Source organism: Lagopus muta, chromosome 1 (assembly GCF_023343835.1).
Source record: "Lagopus muta isolate bLagMut1 chromosome 1, bLagMut1 primary, whole genome shotgun sequence".
Lineage (NCBI taxonomy): Eukaryota > Metazoa > Chordata > Aves > Galliformes > Phasianidae > Lagopus > Lagopus muta.
This window is the reverse complement of record NC_064433.1, coordinates 80,118,613-80,139,573: the sequence shown is the minus strand read 5'-3', so window position 1 is coordinate 80,139,573 and position 20,961 is coordinate 80,118,613. Positions and strand designations below refer to the sequence as shown.

Here is a 20,961-nt window from a genome sequence, read left to right as displayed (position 1 = left end):
GGAGATCTGCTCTGCTGGAGTTTTGTGTGTGAGCCCAGGATGGGGGTAAGTTTTCTAGCTATTTTCTTTTTGCTATCATTATCTGCTTTGCTAAGCTCTCATTTATTTTGTGATTATAACATCTTAATATTCATTGATTATACAGCCTTGAATGCCACTAGGGGCAGGGCATCCACAACCTCTCTGGGCAAGTCATAGTGAGTACTCCAGGAGTATCATACCTTTCTGCAGTACACTGTTCACCAGCTTCCTGCAGCTATAACTAGCCTGGTTGGCAAGTAAAACATCCTCCCAGCAGCCAAGGGCTTTGGATGAAACTGTTCTGAAAGGTGCTGTCTCCTATCCTGCCCACTGTAGCCTTCCTGTGGGTTATGTGATCTTCTGAGAAAGCAGGAAGAAATTTGAAGCAGGGTCTGGAGCACCTCTTCTTTGAAGAAGGGCTGAAGGAACTAAGCTTGTTTAGCTTGGAGAAGGCTCTGAAGAAGCCTCCCTGTGGCCTTCCTGTACTTTAGGGAAGCTTATAAACAAGAGGGAAACTGACTTTTTACATTGTCTGATAGTGAAAGGACGAGTGGTTTTAAACTAGAAGAGGGGTAAGTTAGGTTATGTATTAGGAAGAAATTGTTTACTCAGAGGGTGGGGATGCCCCATCCCTGGAGGCATTCAAGGCCAGGTTGGATGGGATCCTGGGCAATCTAATCTGGTGGGTGGCCACTCTGCCCGTGGCAAGGGAGGTTGTAATTGGATAGGCTTTACAATCCTTCCCAAACTAAGACATTCTGTGATTCTTTGACAGAATACTTTCACTTGGGTTATTTTAGGATGGAAGGAAGCTCAGAAGGTCACCCACAGGCACTGAAAGTAGGGCTGACTTCCTACTGAAACTGCTCCTATTTGTAGAGAATGATTAGGGCTTTATGGGGCAGATGAAGGGAAAGGGAAACTTGAGCCCAGTGGCTTAGACACCCACCTTGGCTCCTCTGTAGGGTTTTGAGATCCTGTAGGGATGGGTAGCGATGTATCTTCTTGTCCATGCTGATGTAGCAATTCTAGGTGGAAGATCCCTTAAGTTTTGCTCAAGACTCCAAGGAAGGAAGGATTGTTTTTCCTTCTTTTCTGAGGATCCAATCTGAGTCACCCATGCTTCCCCCCCTTGCTTGCTAAGCCAGTCTTTAATGTTTTCTTCTCATAGCCAGGACACTCTCCAGGATTTGAATCACTTCTTGCTGAGCTGGGAACTAAGCCCTTGGTTTCTCCTGGGAGCAGTATGCAGGTGCTGCCTACACCCAAAGCTGTGCTTTCTTTGCGAGGGCCAAAGGATAGAAGAGCTGTGATGTCAAGTATTCCAATAGTGGGGTAGAACCACCCTTAACTCACCATAAGCAAAGCCATGCTGGCGTTTCATTCCTTTCCTTGAAAGCAGAGAAGGAGTGGACTTAGTCACCACTTACTGGTATGACAACCTGTTTTCCCCAAGGCCACACAATGCTATTCAGGCTGCACTGTTTCCATTGCCACTGAATTGCTTTCACACTTAAGTGAGTCTTCCTGCAGTCAGATTTCCTCCTGATATCTGGGCACATCAAAATGTTGATACACTTCTGCCAGCTGTTGCTTTGTAAGTGAGGTGGTGACATTTTCCACTTTTGGTGTTCACAATGTGCAAACAGTGCAATTTTCAGATCCTTAATAATAAGAATTTTGTGCATAAAATCACATTTGTTTGTTGACTGACTTAAGTGTATCACATCAAGCTTCAATTTAGTGTGGGCTAAAAGCTTTTTCAACAGCGTAGAAGCCGCTACTGTTATTATAGGCTCTCCCTGTGGGGAGTAAAATAATGGTGCCAACAGTACTGTTCAGAATGGATATAACTGTAGTTACTGTAATTAAGTTCACAAATAATAATAAAAAAAAACACCTTTACGCTAAAATAGTTTTACTGGTTAAATACTTTAAGCACAGAGCAGTGAGGTGGTTTTTCTGTGTTTGCATGAGGGACCACAGCGGTATGCTGGCAGAAAAAGTTCATAGAATAGCAAAATACTGAGATTACAGGGGGAGGAGGTGCAAAGGCAACAGAATCTCCAATATGACAAATATTTATTCTTTTCAGATGTATTTTTTTATGGCATAATAGAGTGTTTAACAAATCTGTACGTTCACATAGTGGTGCAAAAAGGAGGCTTGCATGAAATGGCACAGCTTATTGGTAGGATTACAGAAGCTTATTTCCTTTTTTCTGCACTCTGAAATGATTCAGATCGGTGCAATTTGTGGCTGTAATGACAAGGGAGTGGGCTGGGCTCTGTTGCAGTCTTAAGTTAGTGTTGTGCAGTGTCAGAATTCACCTGAGCTAGGCTGGAAGCTTGGTTCTTTGTATTGCAACGCTAAATATTGGAAAATTGGTTGGGTAGTCAACCAGTTGACACCAAGTAATGTATTTGAAGAAACATTGAGAATCTGTTCCTCAGACAATAAGCCTGCATGACCACAGAGCCAAGTGTTTCAGGGTCAGGCTATGTCTGCTGTTTGTCTCTTGGAAGATGCAGTTGGGCCAAGGTTTCAGCAACCCTTGAGGCCAAGCAGTTAATGCTGCCAAACTTCCCCACAAAAACTGGGGGGAATTTCCCTTGAGTGTCTTGGGGGGGAAAAAAAAAGTTCTGCCTAAAACAGCTGCTCTTCTCCATTACCTTTGGCCAGAGCAAGCTGGGGTAAGGAAATGACTGCTATTGCCAGTTAATTGTGAATGAAGGTAATGCCTGGTGCTTTTGGAAAGGTTTTTGGTCATCTTTCCAGTCAGACTGAATCAATTTGTTCATTTTTTTCTTCAAGTAAAGCAGCTGTAGAGTAAATTCCACCTGGGGAGGGAATGAGCTTTCTCTTTTGCTTCTTGCAAAACAGTCACAGGCGAGGCTGCCTGTTCTTCTGCAAGGAAGGCCAACATGCACCAAAAAGAAAGACATTGATGCAATAGGAAAATATTTAGATGCAATGTTCTGCTAGGAGCCTTCCTGGCACAAACATCTTATGAAACCTTGCAGCTACTCCTTTTGCCTTCAGGAAAAGGAAGTAGGAAGGAAAGGGGTGTCAACATCTATTTGAACCAAAATACCAGTGAAACCTCTGCTGACACAGACTTTTAGTAATGATCAAACAAGAGCAAAGGAGATTGCCCCTACTCATTTTCCCAAAAGAGCAGAGCCTAGTTGATCATTGACCAAGCCAAGCCGAATGAGCAATCCACCACCATTGTTATTCTGTGTACTTGTAGTGGACTAACAGGAAGATGGTTGAGGATCCGAAGCGAAAACCCCTCTTTGTCCTTACTGGCATCTTGCTGCTTAGCTCAGCACAAGCAGGTAAGCAAAGGCATGAATGCATGGCAAGGGACTGAAGGCTTTACACAGAAGGATCTGACTTAAATTCTCCCCAGCATACCTGTGTTTCTACAGGTCTTTGCTGTAATCCAATTAGACATCAGGAGAATGGCCAGCACAGGAAAAGTCCTTCATTAACCCATCTGTCTCAGTGATTTTACTCCACTAACATGATTTAAAAGGGCATTCCAGAATTGTGCTGAAGTGCAGGGAAGTGGAAAAGAGACCACTTGACCTCTGGCACTGGCAACTCCTGATTTGAAAGCTGAGCAAGTATAATCTGTAGTAGCTGAAGGAAAATAAATAGATGCCATACCTCCACTTCTTGCTTTAGTTGGGATTTTTTTTGCACTCACAAGCCTCCTTCCCTGATGCCATTTCTGATATGCTCTGCTTTTACTAAGCATGCTCTTTAAGCAAAGCTACTTCATGAGCAGCAGTTTTTCTGAATGGCTGCCAGAGAATGTGTTTCCATTTTTTTTTTCCTCTGGTTCACAGAAAGACCAGAAAAGACAACAGTAAGGGACAGCTGCATCCCACAAGGGGAGATCTGAGTACCAAATTTTGTTGTTTTTTTGTGTGTGTGTGTTTACTCTTGAGCTGTGTTCCTTCTCACTACTGTACAATATCTTCTGTGGGAACAGACAGCAGTTGGGAGCTGGTTGTTTTGTTGTGTTGGTTTTTTTTTTAACTGAACTTGTAGATTTAAGGCTGTTTCACTTCCTCTGGTCTAGAAAGGAAAGGAACATGAGTAGTCATTTTATCAGGATGCAACTATGTCAGTTCACAGAGTAACCATTTTTTAAGTCAGGAAGGATCGTTTCATCAAATATTTGGCTTCCTGCTCATCACGTGTCAATAAATTTTGCCTTTTTGTCAATCCAACATGTTGCCTTCTATAACCATTCTGAAATAGCAACCAATTCTCTAGAATGTCAAAAGATGGAGTTCTCTTGTGGATTACCTGTTCTACTAGCTAACCATACACACCATGTAAGTCTGCTATGTAGGTCTTTCCCTGATTTATAGCCAAAATTTATGCACTTTTGTACTAGTTGTTTGTGGATTTGTTTGTTTGTTTGATGGTTTGATGGATTTTTGTTTTGTTTTCACATCTCAGTTAAACAATTCTCAGAAGTCCACAGACATCCACAGTTTTCTTCCCCAACACTCCAATTCCACCAAAGGGCAGAACAGCTTCTTCAGGAAATAGTTGTTTTTCAGAATGGGCTGATTTTAATGTATGTTTTAGCCTTTCACTCTTTATTAATAGAACCAGATTCCTAGTGAATTAGAATGAGCTTTTTCTTCCACCATACAGACACAGGCCAAATATTCTTACTCCCTCTCATTGCAGGGAACATATACAGAACCTCAGGGCATCGCTGCGCTGATTTCCAGACGGCAAACTTCCTACATGGCAGTAAGCTTAATGTCCAGTTTCTTCTATTCACCTCCTCCAGCCCTAGCTGTGGGGAGCTAATTTTGGCTGATGATGACATCAAGAACTCCAGCTTCAATAGCAGCCTGGAAACGAAGATAATAATCCATGGGTTCAGGTGAGAGAAAGAAGAGTATTATGGTTAAATTTATATTCATAAATTAAACAGACAGGGCGTTCCCAGGCCCTGTGTGGGGCTGGCATGGAAATCCCCTGCCCATCTGACAATTGAACTCTCCCCAACATTGACTACATTTGAAAAACCTTCTAATAGCAGAGCCTGGTGTACTCAGTGCCAAACTGTACCTGAGAACTGCCTGTGAGACTGTAGGTGGGACAGAGTCAGGGGTGGGAAAAAATGCTTTTGACAACTCTCTTTACAATGCAACCTTCATAGAATCATAGAATGTCTTGATTTGGAAGGGACTTTCTGAAGATCATCTAGTTCTAATCCCTTTGCTATGAACATGGCTGCTGACTACTAGATCAGGCTGCTCAAAGCCTCATCTAATCTGGCCTTGAATACCTCTAGAAATGGGGCATCTACAGCTTCTCTGGGCAACTTGTTCTAGTACCTCAACATCCTCTGAGTAAATAATTTCTTCTTAACATCTGAGTTAAATCTCCACTTTTAGTTTAAAACCATTCCCCTTGTCCTACCACTATCAGACTGCAAAAAGTTGTGCTCCCTCCTGTTGGTAAACGTCCTTTAAGTACTGGAAAGCTGCAATGAAATCTCCCCAGAGCCTTCCCCTCTCCAAGCTAAACAAGCCTAGCTTCCTCAACCTTTCTTCGTAGATGAGGTGCTCGAGCACTCTGGTCATCTTCATGGAGTTCCTCTGGACCTGCTCCAACAGCTCCACATCCTTCCTGGTGGCCTCTGTCCTGAGTGCAGTATTCTAAATGAAGCCACCCTTCTTTTAATGCACCCCAGGATAAGTTGACTTTCTGGACAGCAAGCAGTGAGAACTGCTGACTTATGTCAAGCTTTTCACCCATCTGAATTCCTAAGTCCTTATCTGCATAGCTGCTCTCCAGGATTTCTTCTCCTAGTCTGCATTAGGCCTTGTTGAATCTCATTAGGTTCCTTTTCAAGACTGTCTACATCAGTCTGAATGACATTCTTTCCTTCTGTTGTACCAACTGCACCACTCAGCTTGGTGTCATCAACAGACTTGCTAAGGATACAATATAAGTCTGTGTCACTGATAAAGATGTCAAAGAGCACCAGTCCCAAGACTGACCTGTGAGGGACACCACTCATCACCAGCCTGCACCTGGGTGTAGAACCACTGACTACAGACCTCTTGCAACAACCATTCAATCACTTCTTTATCCTCTGAATAGTTCACCCTTCAAATCCGTGTCTCTCCTATTTAGAAGTAAGGATGTGGTGTGGGACCATGTCAAAGGACTTGCAGAAGTCCAGGTAGGTTATCATCAGTTGCCCTTCCTTTGTCCACCAATGTCACTCCTTCATAAGTGGTCAGATATGATTTGCCCTTGGTGAAGCCCATATTGGCTGTCTTGTATCACCTCCTCATCTGGTGTGTGCCTTAACATCTCTTCCAGGAAGATCTGCTCCATGAACTTCCCAGGCACAGATGTGAGGCTTATTGGCCTGTAGTTCTCTGGGTCTTTCTTCATTTCTTAAAAATGAGAGTGATGTTTTCCTTTTTTCGGTTACCAAGTACTTTGCCTGACAGCCATGATTTTCCAAGTATGATGGAGAGTCTCTTAGCAACCACATCAGTCCCTTCAGGACCCTAGAATGCATGTCATCTGACCCCATAGACTTGTATACATTCAACCTCATGAGGTGGCCTCAGACTTGCTCTTCTGTTACAGCAGGAGGAATATTGCTGCTTCAACCCCCACCTTGGGGTTCAAGGACATGAGAGACATGCTGCAAACATTGGTGTAGAGGCACTTCAGCTGGATTACTGGCTGTTTTACCTTCCTGGAGAAGCCTTCCCCAAGTCACGTGGGACCAATCTGAGGGTTTTTTTGCTGCTTCCTAAAATGACAGCGTTCTCTGACTCTGTCATTTACAAGTACATCCCCCTCCCACATCAAATCCAGTTTAAAGCACTGGTGGTAATCCCAGCCAGCTTGCTGTCCAATATATTCTTGGCCCTGCTGGTCAGTTGCATCCTATTCACATCAACATGCCCAGTCTGTTGAAGGTATGTCCGAGATCATAGTAGCCAAAATTATTAGCACAATACCGTTCATGCCGCCATTCATTCAACTGATCCATTTTCCTCCTTCTACCTTGGTCCCAAACACCAACTGGAAGAATCAAGGAGAACACTATCTATCCTCCCAATCCTTCTGGCATTCTCCCAAGGAACATAAAGTCTTTTTTAAAAGTTTTGCAATTTTCATGTTGCAGCCTCCTGAGACCCAACCTTAAGTAGTAGGAGCATGTGCTTTACTGTGCGACTAGCTGTCTATTTTTTGTTTCATGTTTTTGGACCTAAAACAAGTTAGGATATTATCTTCCCTATTCCTTCCCCCCCCCCCCCGCCTTTCCTTTCCAACTTTTTCTTCTATACCTTTATTCATTCTTTATTTCACTCTTTTTTTCTCTCTCTTTACCTGTTCCCTTTCCTTTCCCTTTCCTTTCTCTTCCATTTTTCTTTCAATCTTTTTATTTAGAAGTCTTTTCTTCAAGATCCTCTTCTCTTTAAATTGTTTCCTTGCAGAACCTTGATGTTCATCAGAAGCCTGGATTAGCCAGTCATTTAGAATCCCTGCCAGACACACAGTACTTCTAATGTTGAAAATGTAGGGATGTAAACCATTTTTTTTTTTTTTTTTAACTGTCACCATATTGGTTGCTTCTTTCACACTGCCATTTTTTAGCCAGCTCTGACCATTTAATGTTATTTGATTTGATGTGCAAAAGTTTGACAAGTGCCTAGAAAACTAGGATGAAACTTCTGAATGCCTTTGGAGGCATTCAAGGCCAGGCTGGATGTGGCTCTGGGCAGCCTGGTCTGGTGGTTGGCAACCCTGCACATAGCAGGGGGGTTGAAACTAGATGAGCATTGTAGTTCTTTTAAACCCAAGCTGTTCTATGATTCTGTGAAACCGCACAAGGAGTTGCAGGGTCTTTTCAGAAAATCAGCAGTTCCCCTCACATGACATAGCATACTCCTACCCCAGGTGATAGTAGGGGAAGTGGGTAGTACACAGGCTCATTTTCTCAGTGCAGCAGTGATAGACCATGTAGTTTGACCCAGGACTTCCTCCTGGTTGGCATCAGAACAGGACCAGGTGTTCCTGGTCAGTTCACTCACTCCAGGTGGGCTCTGTGGCTAACTGGAACACCACAGCAAGACCAAGGTCTCAGCCCAAGCTCTACAAATGTTCTTCTTGGTTGGTTCCTTTCTGAATCAACCCATTCTGGACAGTGTTTGTTACTACACTGCAGCAATGACATGCCAGGTATATGCATCTGGCACCAGAACAACTTTTCAGCAGCTGTCTGACAGTCTACTCTGAGACATATGAAACAGCATCAGTGAACAATATTTTGTCACATGCCCTTCTTTAGAAAACACCTAACATATTTGTTTCTGATTACTCTACAGAGCGTTGGGTACAAAACCTTCCTGGATTGAAGGGCTTGTCCATGCAATATTGCACATAAGTCAGGTAAATGTGATTGCAGTGGACTGGGTTCACGGGGCTACAGGAGCCTATAACTCGGCAGTGGAAAACGTCACACAGGTGGCCCTCTTCATCACAAGCTTCATCAGCAAGCTCCTGGTAAGCTCATGCATAGCGCTGTTGAACAACCCTTATGCAGTGAGGATGGTATATCTTTGCATTTACCAGCCATGCATAAACTCTGTGTAGCATTTGCACCATAGACCCTGACTATAGTGTGGGAGATCTTGGGTATGCTCCAGAGTGTGTATTTACACTCCTGGAGCAACTGTGACATCGGGAGGATGGAGATAGGGCTGGGAGGGGAGAGGTCTGTCACTCTCATTAGTGATTTGGTCACAGTGGACAAAGTACTGGGCCACTCTGGTCCCCAGCATCCATCCTGTGTAAGTGCTGAGCTCTAGTCCAGCTACTTTAGGACTTTTTTGTCCAAACTCTCCTGCTTACACCACAGAAGACAAATTCTAGTTTCTCATAAGCCTCAGTGCTGCTGTAGGATGTAACGTCACATATTTCTAAGGTAGGATTTCTCATCTCGCTCCCATGGTCTCATTCTCACCCATTGTATTCCACTGCATCGTGCTGAACAGCCTGCAGCCAGCAGGATCCCTTCAGATAGAGTCACCTTACGTCATGTCTAAGTGACTATGCTTTACCTGGCAGTTCAACCTATGAATAAATCCTTTGTCTCTAAAAATGTAATCTTAAAATAATGAGTGAGAGTACAATGTGCACAATAGTGGGATAAAAGTGAAACAAAATTATTTCCTCTGCTTTACTGAGGAAAAGATTGTTTGTTTTGGGGGAACGTGAGTTATTCAGCTGAGATGAGGAAGTTCTATCTGAAGCAAACCATGGAAGGAGGAGCAAAAGGCTATGTAGTCGTGATCAGAAGCCTTTGACCAACCTGGTTAGAGCTGGTTTTGTGTGTGTGGACCAAAAGAAAGACTCTGAAAAGCAGAAGGGACAATAGCTATCATTCCCACATCTAGTTTGTTCTCCACTGTGTACCTCAAAAGCAATCCTACATGAGAAGAGTTGTGGAGCTGCTGGGTATTTCACCTTCCTTCTATAGAAATACATATTTGTATGATCATCTGCAGGCCCTGGGAGTCTCTGCAACATCCATTCACATTATCGGTGTGAGCCTTGGTGCACATGTTGGGGGCCTGGTTGGGCACTTCCATGATGGTCAGCTGGGACAGATAACAGGTATGGTAAAACTGAGACTTAGGTCCTGATTTCTTATTCAATGAAGAGAATGCAATGTCAGGGACAGGTAGTCATCCATAGTGGTCTTATAACTGTATGAAGGCTCGCTTGATCCAAGCTTCAGGGATTCTTACTAGCTTCTAAAGATCCTGGCAATACTTTCCAGCCATCAATCCCCTCCACAGTACCAAAAGAATGCGTAACAGAAGAATTCTGCCTCTACTCTCTTCTAACTAGTGAGCTTTCCAAGTCGTGAGATCTTGTTATTAGTGAAATGACACGTCACTCAGTTGTACCAAATCAGAGCTGAGTTGAAAACATACAGCTGAAGTCTTAGGTGTGAGGAAGAGACTGCAGTGGGGGAATTACAGATAAAGATGGTTAGAGGCTGATCATGGCATGCAGGGCTTTTAAATTCAGGGGTCCTCCAGCTTCTAAGTGTGGGTTGGAATAAAGTCACACAACAATTTGGGTGAAAAGGGACCTTGAAAGGTGTCCTGTCCAGCCTCCCACTCAAAGCAGGGCTGTCTGCTAAGTCAGATCCGATTGTTGAGGGTTTGTCAAGTTTGGGAAAATTCCAAAGCTGGAGATTTATCTTAGAGTGAAAGGAGGAAGAGACACAGACTGAGCAGCAGCCAAGGAAGAACAGGGTGTAGACAGAACATGGTCCCTAGTCTGCTTCAGCCCATGCTGGGCTGCCTCATAGAAAAGGCCTCAAGAAGAGACACTCCACAGGAAATGTTGGTTTACCCTTTGCATGTCATAGCTTCACACACTGCATGTACTACAGGCATTTCTTACCAGGAGCAGAGTTTCACAATGGGCCCCTGTTAAAGCTGTGAATGAAAGTGTACGTTCAGAGGGATTTGGGGTAACCATCATCCTGTACCAGCATTTTCTCATCAGCTTCATTTTGAGATGACTCCTTCCCAACTCAATTGGAGACCTTTGCCTTTATGTTCTTCAAACCTAATAACAGATCTATGTATCCAATTTATTTTTAGCTCTACTGGAAGTCTCTTTAAACCATGCTTATTCCTGCAGATTCCTCATTGTGCAGGAAAGAAAATGGTGTGGGAATGGGAATGAACAGCCCATATCTAAAACTGCTGAACAACAATTTGTTTCTGGAGGAGAAAAAGAGGAATCCTGAAGGAATTTAGCTGCGCATAGTACAGCTACAGTGAATAGTGCAGGATGTATGTCTCTGTACGTGCAGTTTGTGCTGGGAAGTGGTGGAAATCCCATCCCAGGAAGTATCTGAGAGATGGGTAGACGTAGGACTCAGGGACATGGTTTATTGGCAGACTTGGTAGTGTTGATGATTGGCCCTAATGGTCTTAAGGGCCTTTTCCAACCTAAATGATTCTGTAATTCTGTTCATGGAGGAGACCAGCAGAGAAAACAGAGGATGGAAATGGGCTAAGCTTGGAACTGTGCTAGAACTGGCTTGTTTGTATTAAATGTTTCTCCCTCCTCAGGAAGAACTTTAAGGTGTACTGACTAACACTTTTTATTCTATCCTAAAGCCTTTAACTTAAACTTGCTCTGTAGAAGTGAGCAGGGAACATCTCAGCTTTTTGCATGGGACAAGGCAAAAGAATGTGGATGACAAACAAAAGCAGTACGTTCTTCTGACCACTTGTCCCTTTAATAGCCTTTATTTTTAGATAGGACAGTATTTTTAGGAGCTAACTTTTCTTCTTTCTCCTCTTCTCCTCCTCCCTGCTTCCACACATACACGCAAATATGTCGGTTTGTATTTTGTTGATAACACCTTCTCCATAGAGAATTAATGGGACTTAGTCCAAAAGGCAATTAAACTGGCCAGCTCTGAGGCAGTGTTACAAGGAGCAGGGCTGCTTCTTAAAGCATTGTTGGTGCCTGGGGAGTGAAAAAGGTCTTGCGAGGTTATTTTCCAAAGCAAAGTGAACAGAATAAACATCAGCTACAATAAAAACATGATCTTTAGCCTGTTCTTGGTACTGCCAAAGAAAATTTGCAGTATTACTCTGTCTCCTCAGAATTTGCTCTAGGAGCAAGTTGCAGGCAAAAATGTCAGTGGATGCTTGAGAACTTGATTTTATTTCTTGGGAGAAGGCTCAGAAGTATTTCTATTATAAGACTGTCTGATAGTATTGAACCTTTGTAAAGCTTAGGTTGATTAACACCTACAATGCTGAATTCATCACTAAGCTTGAGATCTCCAGTGACATTGCTCAGGCTGTAGCACTACTACAGAGGACAGTACAATCAGGGAAGGTGTTACAGGTTTGAGTCTCTGGCACTGAAAATCCAAAATATACTCTGCCCCTACTCTGTTAGAGGTACTTGAAGCTCAGACATGGCTTTAAAGCCTAGAAATTTGAGGCTTCATGGGCTGCTTGGTACAGAGCTGCTGCATGGAAATGGATGGCTAGGAGCAGTGGAGGACAAGGTAAGGAAGCTGCAGTGGAACTTAGTGGGAGCAGAAAGCTTTCTGAGCTAGGAGAGAATAATTAATCACTTGTGCCAGGCATCAATTAAATAAACAATTTAAATAAAATTACTGGTCCAGAACTAAGAAAGGGAGGGTCTGAAGAGCATCTGTTGTTGGGCTGTTTGATTTCATTGCAGGCCTGGATCCTGCAGGCCCTAAATACACCAGAGCCAGCCTGGAAGAACGCCTGGACCCTGGGGATGCCCTCTTTGTGGAAGCCATTCATACCGATGCTGACAGTAAGCTGGCTTCTTTCCTCCTCAGCTCGCCATGTCTGTTTGTCCTGCCATTGTTATTGCTAAGAACCAAGCAGGTTATTGTCCCATTTATGCCACATGACTACAAGTTCCGGTCCAGTCTGAGGATGTTCCCCGATTAGACAGGCTTCAGAGATGAACACGCTGGCAGGCATCCATACCCCAGAGCACATCACAGCAACAGGTGGGAGCTTTAGTGCTGTAAACACAGGGCAATCTTCCAGCACATATTTCTTCCCTAACCTTGCTACAGCAGAGTGAGTTTCTGCAGAACAAGCTCAGTGTGCTTTTTGCCACTTGCAAGGAAGGAATTTACGTGTCTAACCATGCTTTGCTTTTGCTTACATGACAATAGAAAGGTGCCACTGTGAGAAAGTAATGGAGTCAAACCCACAGCTGTTGCAGCAATGGATTAACTTTCCTAAAACACTTATGTTCTGCTAATTAAAATGTGCTAAAATATAAACATTTGCCTCTCAGTCACTCCCTTTGCCTGGAGACTACAAAAATCTCTACTAATATAATTCTCACTCATTCCTCGTAATTCCCTATGAAAGTTGTGTTCAGTTTTGCTCTGCTTTATACAGGATCAAGAACAGGAATGATGGAGATAGTGGTTAAGACAAAGTTGCCAGTCATTTTTATGGCAGATCCCAGAGCAATCTGCTCCATGCAACAAAGCTGGGGCATCTGAGAAGGAACAGGAAACACGTTCTTGCTGTGTGAATAAAATGGGTCATGGGGGAGCTATGTCTGGCACTGCTCACATTCAACCTGTTATTGGGCCCTGTCAAACACCATGTAGAGTACAGCCTACGGTACTACTGAGCATAGGAATAAAGTTGCATTTCATTCACTTTCAGATTTTGGGATCCGGATCCCTGTTGGACACATCGATTATTTTGTCAATGGAGGCAAAGATCAGCCAGGATGCCCCCGGTTCATCTCTGCAGGTGAGAACACTCTGTGGCCAAGCAAAGAGATTTCGTGGCCATTTAGCAATCAGTGAAAATGCTGTGTGGCAACCAGCTCCTGCCACAGTCAGAGCAGACGTCAAAGCATGACAACATTTATTTGCAAAGACACATGGCAGCAGAGATTCATGGTCCACATCTCCTCAGCAGCACAAAAAGCAGCTGGAATTAAGACCACATATAAGTCAAATGTCTTGGCAGCAAGGGCTGGATGAATATTTAAACACCTTCTGGTTGAGACAGCTACGCTGAGGGTAGGGAGGCCTAGGAAACCTCACTTCCCATAGCTGGGGTCATGGTGCAGATGGGAAGCAAAGCTATTGCCTTTTTACAGAGGGTTTGGGTCCTCGTCAGTGGCACAGTGAGTGAGACAGGGCAGCCATGAGCCCCTCTCAGTATGAAAGACAGGCTCCCAGGTTTCTGCATGATTTCTGTTGCGGTGAGATCTAGGCTTGCAGTCACAGAGATGTTCTACAAAATGTTATTTCACAGAGTGGAAGTGGCTGCAGAATCTATTTCTTGACTTTTTGTTCCATAGGAAGCTGCAGAAAGGTCAAAACTAGCTGAAAAGCTGACGGCTGCTTTTCTCTGCATGCGTTTATTCCTGCAGGCTACAAGTATCTGATCTGTGATCACATGAGGGCAGTACATCTCTATGTCAGTGCCTTGAAACATTCCTGTCCTATCGTGGCATTCCCTTGCACAAGTCATCAGGATTTTTTGAATGGACGATGCGTGGACTGTGGTGATCCCTTCCTATTCTCCTGTCCCAGAATAGGTACAGTATCAGCATGAGGCCTTCATGGAGCAGGGGGCAATACATTCTTGATGAGTGCCAGCACAACCCACAGGACGTGATTGAAATTTTTCCAAGCAGGATCTGAATGTGAGCTATGTGGGGACAGGGAGAAACTGTGTCATTTTCAGGCTTCAGTAGAGAGGTCAAATGCTTGTATATTGTCCAAGGTAGAGCACCAGTGTCTTGAACATTTCTGATCTTTAAACATTTCACAGGGCTCATACTAAAAGACATTCTCCCGAATCTCTTACCTAGCAAATGGGCGATTTGCTCAAAAAGTGTCTTGTTTAGAGAAGCAGCTGGAAGTTTTAGCCCAACCTCAAAGTCTCAGTCTTCTGCAGCCTACTTACCTGTGTTGCATCACTTCCTTCTCATAAATTGCTGCTATGGCTGCTCTAAAGATAAATGACCTGGACTGGGAGAAGATAATCTTTGCCACTTTTAGCCTTTTGAATCACAGCTGTGGCAAGAGGAAAGGAAGTGTCCTCAAGTAGCTTTTGGTGACCGGTACCAGAGGAATACACAGAGAGGCTCTCAGATCATCCACTCCCTGTCTCTGCAAAGCCACACTGTCACCTGGTTAGTGGGTTCGTGTCTTCTCACTTCTGCCAGAAATACCATCTCCAAGCTCCTTGGGTCTCCTTTGTCCTAGCACCTTGTGTTGGCTTGCGTCTGCACAAAGCCACTAAGACGTACATTGCTGATGGTTAGCTACAATAGTCAGAAGAGATTTTCTGGGGGCCTGTTAACCTGTCAAACAGACAACACAAACCTCTTGCTTGCTTGCTCTAGTATAAAGAAATGGTCTGTCCTCCAAGACAACGAAGTTGGGAGTGAAGGTAAATTGGAACCAATACTGTTTCTGTCCTGGGTCCTTCATGGCTCTCACTGCTCTGGCTTTGTTTCCTCCCACAGGCCTGCTAGAGCAGGCAGTTGTCAACATGAGAAGGCTGCCTATGAAAGTGAACGCTTATTTAATGACCAGTTCTTCGGTGCCGTTCTGTGGTAAGTAGCAAAGAACAAAAAATGAGCCAGAAGGGGGATGACCGAATGAGGCAGACTATCTGGCAAGGCCAAGTAGTGACAGCCTACCATTCCCATCAGAATCAGCTGCTGTGGAGCTGATGATCCCAGACACATAGCTGAAGAGCAATAACCCTGCACATCTCCCCCATAAAGCCCTTTCCAATGGATTTACTAGTGTGGGCACAGCCTTATATTAACACAGCCACATGGCTTCAGGGCTGAATTGAAGGGTACAGAAAATGCCTGACTGTTCACATCAGAGTATGCAGATCTGCCCACTGTGTCTCTCAAACCCCAGACCACGTTCTTTCTTACACCTGCTTAATCTTAGCTGTGCTGGTGGTGCCAGGCAGTGAATGCTAGAAATTACTCCTTTTGGTAGGGTAGGTCTAACACACAGCACCTGCCCTCACTCCCACATACTTTCCCTCTTGCTCAGTTCACCACAGCCTCATTGAGTTCCGCTTGCAGAAGAAAAGAAATGTAATCACCAGCATTGAAATCACTTTCTTCAGCAACAGCACCAAGGACACAACAAAGATCACCATGTGAGTTACAGTGCATGCTTCTGGCTTGCTTTTTCCCAATTCCGTGTATAAGCATGTTTTTCCCAGACCAGGAAAGGCACAAGGATGGAACATCTCCCTGAGTGCAGCCACCGTGTGATGAACCACAGTCTTTCTTAAGTTCCTACACGTTTACCTTAAATGCTTTCAAGAGTCAGGTATGTGCTACCACTACTTGGTAACTCTGATGAAGTCCACAAGTACACAAACCAAGAGGTGTACTCTGGGATCCCCTTTGTACTGTTACAATGATTCCTTTTTTACACCATACCCATATGCCTGGTGCTGATTTAAATCACCCTCAGATAGTTATTAATCCTACCACACCAGACAGAGCTGGCTACAGCAACACCCAGTTCACTGGAGGTTCTAGACTGATGGACTTGCCTCAAACATTTCTGTTGATGCTCATTAGGACAGCAGTTGCAGAAAGAAAACAAATACATCCCTTCACAGTCAGATATATGTTCAGAAGTACACTTCTGTCTCTGCATTAACACCAAAATGTGCCATAGCCCCCAGTGTAGGGGAGAAATCCATTGGGTAGGAGACCAAGACTACATGATTTAGTATGCATGGTGGTGATGGGTCGATGATTGAACTACATGATCTTAGTGATCTTTTCCAACCTTAAAGATTTTATGATCTGTAGACAGTCAGTTCTCTCTTGCCACCCCCACTCTCTTCCAAACCATAACTGAATCAATAGACCAGGCTCAGAGCTTCCAGCCTCTGCCTCAAGGGGATCTCTCTACCACAGACAAGTTCCCCAGAAGGAAGTCTTCCTCACAACTTCCTGTCCACTACCAGGGGCTGGTAACCACCACGTAGATATGCAGTGTCAGAAAGCAGGAAAGCAGTCTGCTAAAGACCCCAGCCAGCTCTCCTAAGTTCAGAGAGGATCGAGAATTGGCTTCAACATAGCCCTTATTTAGCTAAATCTAACTCTGTTGATCTGATCCTGTGCATTAGGAGAGAGAGGTGAGAACTGAAGAATGGGAGGGCCATGGGGGGGGGGGTTGGCTGGCTTGATTATGGATTTTCAGACTAACACTGCAATTTAGAGTTCATACTCTAACCTGATGGAACTCACATCTGTCCAACTCCACAGTGAAGCAAAAGCAGATCCAAGCAGCCCTGAAAACTCAGAAGCCAGATCTGCCTTCTCCAAAGGTGTGGGAAGGAGGAAATAGCAACACCCAGGTCAAGTCAGGACCCACAATTTGTTCAAGAAGACATGCAGCACTTCCTTTTGCAGCTGTCAGACACAGCATTTGTCACGTGTGCAGCAGGAGACATGAGCCCTGGAGAGAAATCTGCCTGGGAAGTGAGACAGCCAGGCAATCCCAAGGCTTTACTGTACCCTCCCGTTTTAGTGAGACAGTAGAGTTACAGCTATCCAGGGACACCCTTGCCCTGAAAGACAGCAGCTGTGCTTCACTTAAGTGCCCACTTAAGAATCACAGGAGTTGGAAGGACCTCAGGAGATCATCAAATCCAAACCCTACCTAAAGCAGATTCCATGCAATAGGTCACACAGGTAGAAGTCCAGACGCCATTAGCCTACACATGCTGCTCACTGTGTCCCCAAGAGATGAGTCCTCAAGCCTGACAGCTGTCACAGGGCTGACAGAGTAAGGAGAGTTTTACATGGCATATTTCCCTGCTGCACTCGTATTGCTTATGTACCACGTTATGTAACATGGCCTCACCCCCACACCCAAGAAAACATAGTTCTGAAGTTAGCCAGAGTCCTACATGCGCCCAAAGGCAGCGTAGGCTTTGACAAAATGTCAGTCCCAGTAGTGAATTTCTTCAGTCTAATTAATTGTGCTCCTCTGTCCTACGGCATGGCTGGGTCCTGTCCACGCACAATATACTGTAAAGGGACAGTCTCTTCTCAGTTTGTTTTCCATCTATGATCCATCATTCACCTTTATAGCCACAATTTAATGATGCTTCTCATTTTGGACAGCTTCAAGCCATACACATAAAACTCCAGCATCTACCACTGCAGTCTAAGAAGAGAACTGGATGCACTGGTTTGGATTGGCTGCTCTGGCCTGGGAGGACATTGAGTCCAGCCATCAGCCTGATGCTCAACTTATTTTGGTTACCAGAATTGTAGACTCTTCCTGATCCCTTTGTCATCTCTTCCCTTTGTCATGTTTCTGAGCAGACAGTCACCAAATGCTTTTTGGATTTCACCGACTCCACTACACACATTATTAACCAATACAAGGGAATAGGTGCCTAGTAGGTCAGGCATAAGATGCCCTATAGGACAGACTCCATGGAAGGGGGCAGCCCACCTAGTAAAACAGCTGGGCAGCATCACTTCAGGGCATACAGCCTGCCACCTTGGCTCTGGAAATCACTGCTCTGGATTTCCTTTGTTCACATTATGTGGTGATGAGCTTAAGGACAGGCAAAGTTTCATCTATCCAAGCATCTCACCTTCAACACAGCCTAAAGTAAATACCTTGAGTAGAGCATAAATAAGCAGTGTAGGCATGCAGCAATGATTCCTGAAGGTAATGTCCCTATTTCTAGCAAACACATTTCAGGGACATTCAGAGCTCACATCTCTTTCCTTCCATTGCAGACCTAAGCAGGAAGAGGTGGGCAGACGGCTGTTGGCCCACAAGGCTCCCCTCTGCCAGACAAACAGTGTGACACTCAAATACCTGCCCAAGAATCGGTTTTGGAGGAAGGATGAGTCACACATTGTTGGCAAGTTCTGTGCAGCTCCACTGCCTCTTGGTAACAAGTAAGTCACAGGAATGTCTCCCAGGGATGCACAGAGCTGGGGATGAAGTTGGTAGTATACACCAATGCATTCTCTTTCAGTTTTGACAAATTTGTAAAGAGGTCTCTCTCATCCTTCTGTGTCCCCATATAAATAATTTCCTATTCATGAGAGAGAAAAACTACCAAGGTAGTTTTCCATGAGTTTTCTTCAGTTCTTCCCTCAGGATAAAAGTGTTGCACCATACAGGGAAAATGCCACTCACCTCACCTTGAAGACAGTGAAGTCACAAACCATGACAAAAACTCATACTAAATGGAATTGTTGGTTTTGTCCTTCCTTGTTCTCTTCATCTTCCCCATTCCTACAATGGGTCCCCATTTGAAACATGATGGAAATGCACATTTTTCAGGATAAGATAACAGAAGACCAGAGATACAGATGTGTGTGTCTGTATATACACACACACCTCACACAATGTAACAAAGCACTGAGGCTGAAGACAACCATTCTGGCCTTTCTTGGAGCCAGACACTGCAGGGTACATACCTTCAGCCATAACTACCTTCTCCAGAGCTGAAGCAACCAAGACCTTCTCATTCTGAAAGAGATGCCAATCTACTCCATAGACTCGTCAGGACTGTTGCAGATCCTAAGTTCTTGTAGGCAGCACAAAATAACTGAGTCCATACAGATGCATTGTACTCTTTCCATACTGTTACTGAGCCAACACTTACCTTGGCTCCAGGCTGAAGCAAGCCAGTGGGTACTCCAAAGCAGGGAAACCAGCTGTTCAGACTCTGTTCTGAAGGGCAACAAGGGAAGTCAAGCACAAGGCAGCAAAATATATTATAGGCCCAGAGAAAATAGTCATTCCTTTGTAGATTTCAGGCATTTAAGGGTAATGACTATTCCTCATTAGCATGCTTAGCAGAGCAAAGAACTACAAAGCAGTGATGGATATGCAGATATGTGGCTTTTTGCCACTTATGAATGGGATAGCATTGCACATGGCCTTGAAATTTGCTGACCTGCACCACTTGAGCGCTGGATGTGATGCAGGTGGGAAGCTGTGAAGTTGCACAGGTTCACAACTACACTCATCACGCAACTGCTCAGAGCAGCAAAGTCCAGCCGATTCATCCCAGCTCAGCACATGGTCATCATACCTTTGCAAAGCAACACAAGATCCATCAGCAGCTTGCTTGTCCCTTTGTTAGAACAGCAATCCCTGCCTGCTAAAACACAGTCTGACTTCCCTGTGCTCTTCCCACAGCAGGACCACGTTCTGTCTGCCCAAGATCCTCACTCTTTATGACAACACAGAACTCTCTCTCCAGCTGTCTGCTGCTTGCACCTAGTACTGCTTTTGGAGCTCACATGCATACCCAAAGCTGGGAAGGAGTCCTAACCTGCTCCTGCTCTCTCTCACGGATGACACTTTCATTACAGAACTGGATGGGTGTTATTTTAGTTCCTGCATTCAGGAGTAGGTATCAAAGAAAAGAAGCAAGAAGTACATCAGCAATTACAAGACTAAGCAGTTACAAGACCTCTCAGTAAAAAGACTGCATTGGGACTTTTATCTCACAGATTCTGTTCCCAGATCTGAAAAGTGAAATAGACAAGTCATTTAATCTCATGATTTGAATTGCTATGAAACAAGAAGATAATTTCAGTCTCCTTACACAGGGAGTATTAGGATGATTCATTTGTGGTTTATTAAAGTGTCCTGAGATCTTTGTACTAAAGGTGCAAAGTATTGTTTATCTTCAGAATGAGGAGTTCAGTTTTGGTTCAGTCTTGGCATAAGAAAGCATTACAGAATCATAGAATCATTTAGATCAGAAAGGATTTATAAAATCATCAAGTTCAACCATCATCTAATGCTACCAAATCCACCACTATATCACATCCCTATTGCTTTGGCAGCTTTCCCCAGTTCAGAACTCACTTCTACCACTACAGGACACCTTCAGCCTGAGAGTCTTGATTTCGTGTAAGTGCTCATGCTATGTAATCAAAGTGGATTCTCACCCCATGACAAGACTGTAGCTCTTCTGGCTGTTGGTTTGTTCTCTTTGAAGCTCACGTGGTCACCAGAAACATAGCAGTGTTCTTCCATACAATTTTGTACTGCTTTAAAACAACTACCCAGAACAAAAGATAATAGAACAGAGCACTGCAGGTACAGGACTACCTAACACAAATTAGTCCCAGGAGCTCAGTGCAGCCTTTTAGACCTTGAAAAGTAGAAGATGTCTGGAAAGTCCTGGCAGAAGCCTACAGTAAGAGGAAAACATACACTCACAAGCAGCCCTCATCCATTCCACCCATTTTCCACCACCTTGATGTATCTGCAAATTAAAGAGGACACAAGTCTTCCCTCACTGCTGCCCA

General features: G+C 44.2%; 1 protein-coding gene across 3 annotated transcripts; it reads left to right on the top strand.

Moving 5' to 3' along the window:
* The first annotated feature begins 12 nt into the window (after positions 1-12).
* PLA1A (phospholipase A1 member A) lies at positions 13-20,250 on the top strand. 3 transcript variants are annotated; one of them, XM_048933394.1, is made up of 12 exons: positions 13-45; positions 3,275-3,362; positions 4,738-4,939; positions 8,421-8,598; positions 9,603-9,711; positions 12,328-12,429; positions 13,311-13,400; positions 14,032-14,199; positions 15,136-15,225; positions 15,686-15,794; positions 18,418-18,582; positions 19,838-20,250. In XM_048933394.1, the coding sequence occupies exons 1-12, from the start codon at positions 40-42 to the stop codon at positions 19,920-19,922; spliced, it is 1,392 nt and encodes a 463-aa protein (XP_048789351.1). In that variant the 5' UTR covers positions 13-39; the 3' UTR covers positions 19,923-20,250. The 3 variants fall into 3 exon arrangements, 1 of the variants encoding a protein (XP_048789351.1); XR_007374545.1 differs by lacking the exon at positions 19,838-20,250 and having other exon boundaries at positions 15,686-15,970; positions 18,418-18,526; XR_007374541.1 differs by lacking the exons at positions 18,418-18,582; positions 19,838-20,250 and adding an exon at positions 16,924-18,411 and having other exon boundaries at positions 15,686-15,970.
* Positions 20,251-20,961: the final 711 nt, after the last annotated feature.

What these genes read in the sequence shown, in the direction of transcription:
- PLA1A (XM_048933394.1), top strand. An exon ending in ATAATAATCCATGGGTTCAG is followed by an intron (nt 4,940 to 8,420) that starts GTGAGAGAAAGA and finishes ATTACTCTACAG; the next exon opens with AGCGTTGGGTACAAAACCTT. An exon ending in TTCTTCGGTGCCGTTCTGTG is followed by an intron (nt 15,226 to 15,685) that starts GTAAGTAGCAAA and finishes CCTCTTGCTCAG; the next exon opens with TTCACCACAGCCTCATTGAG.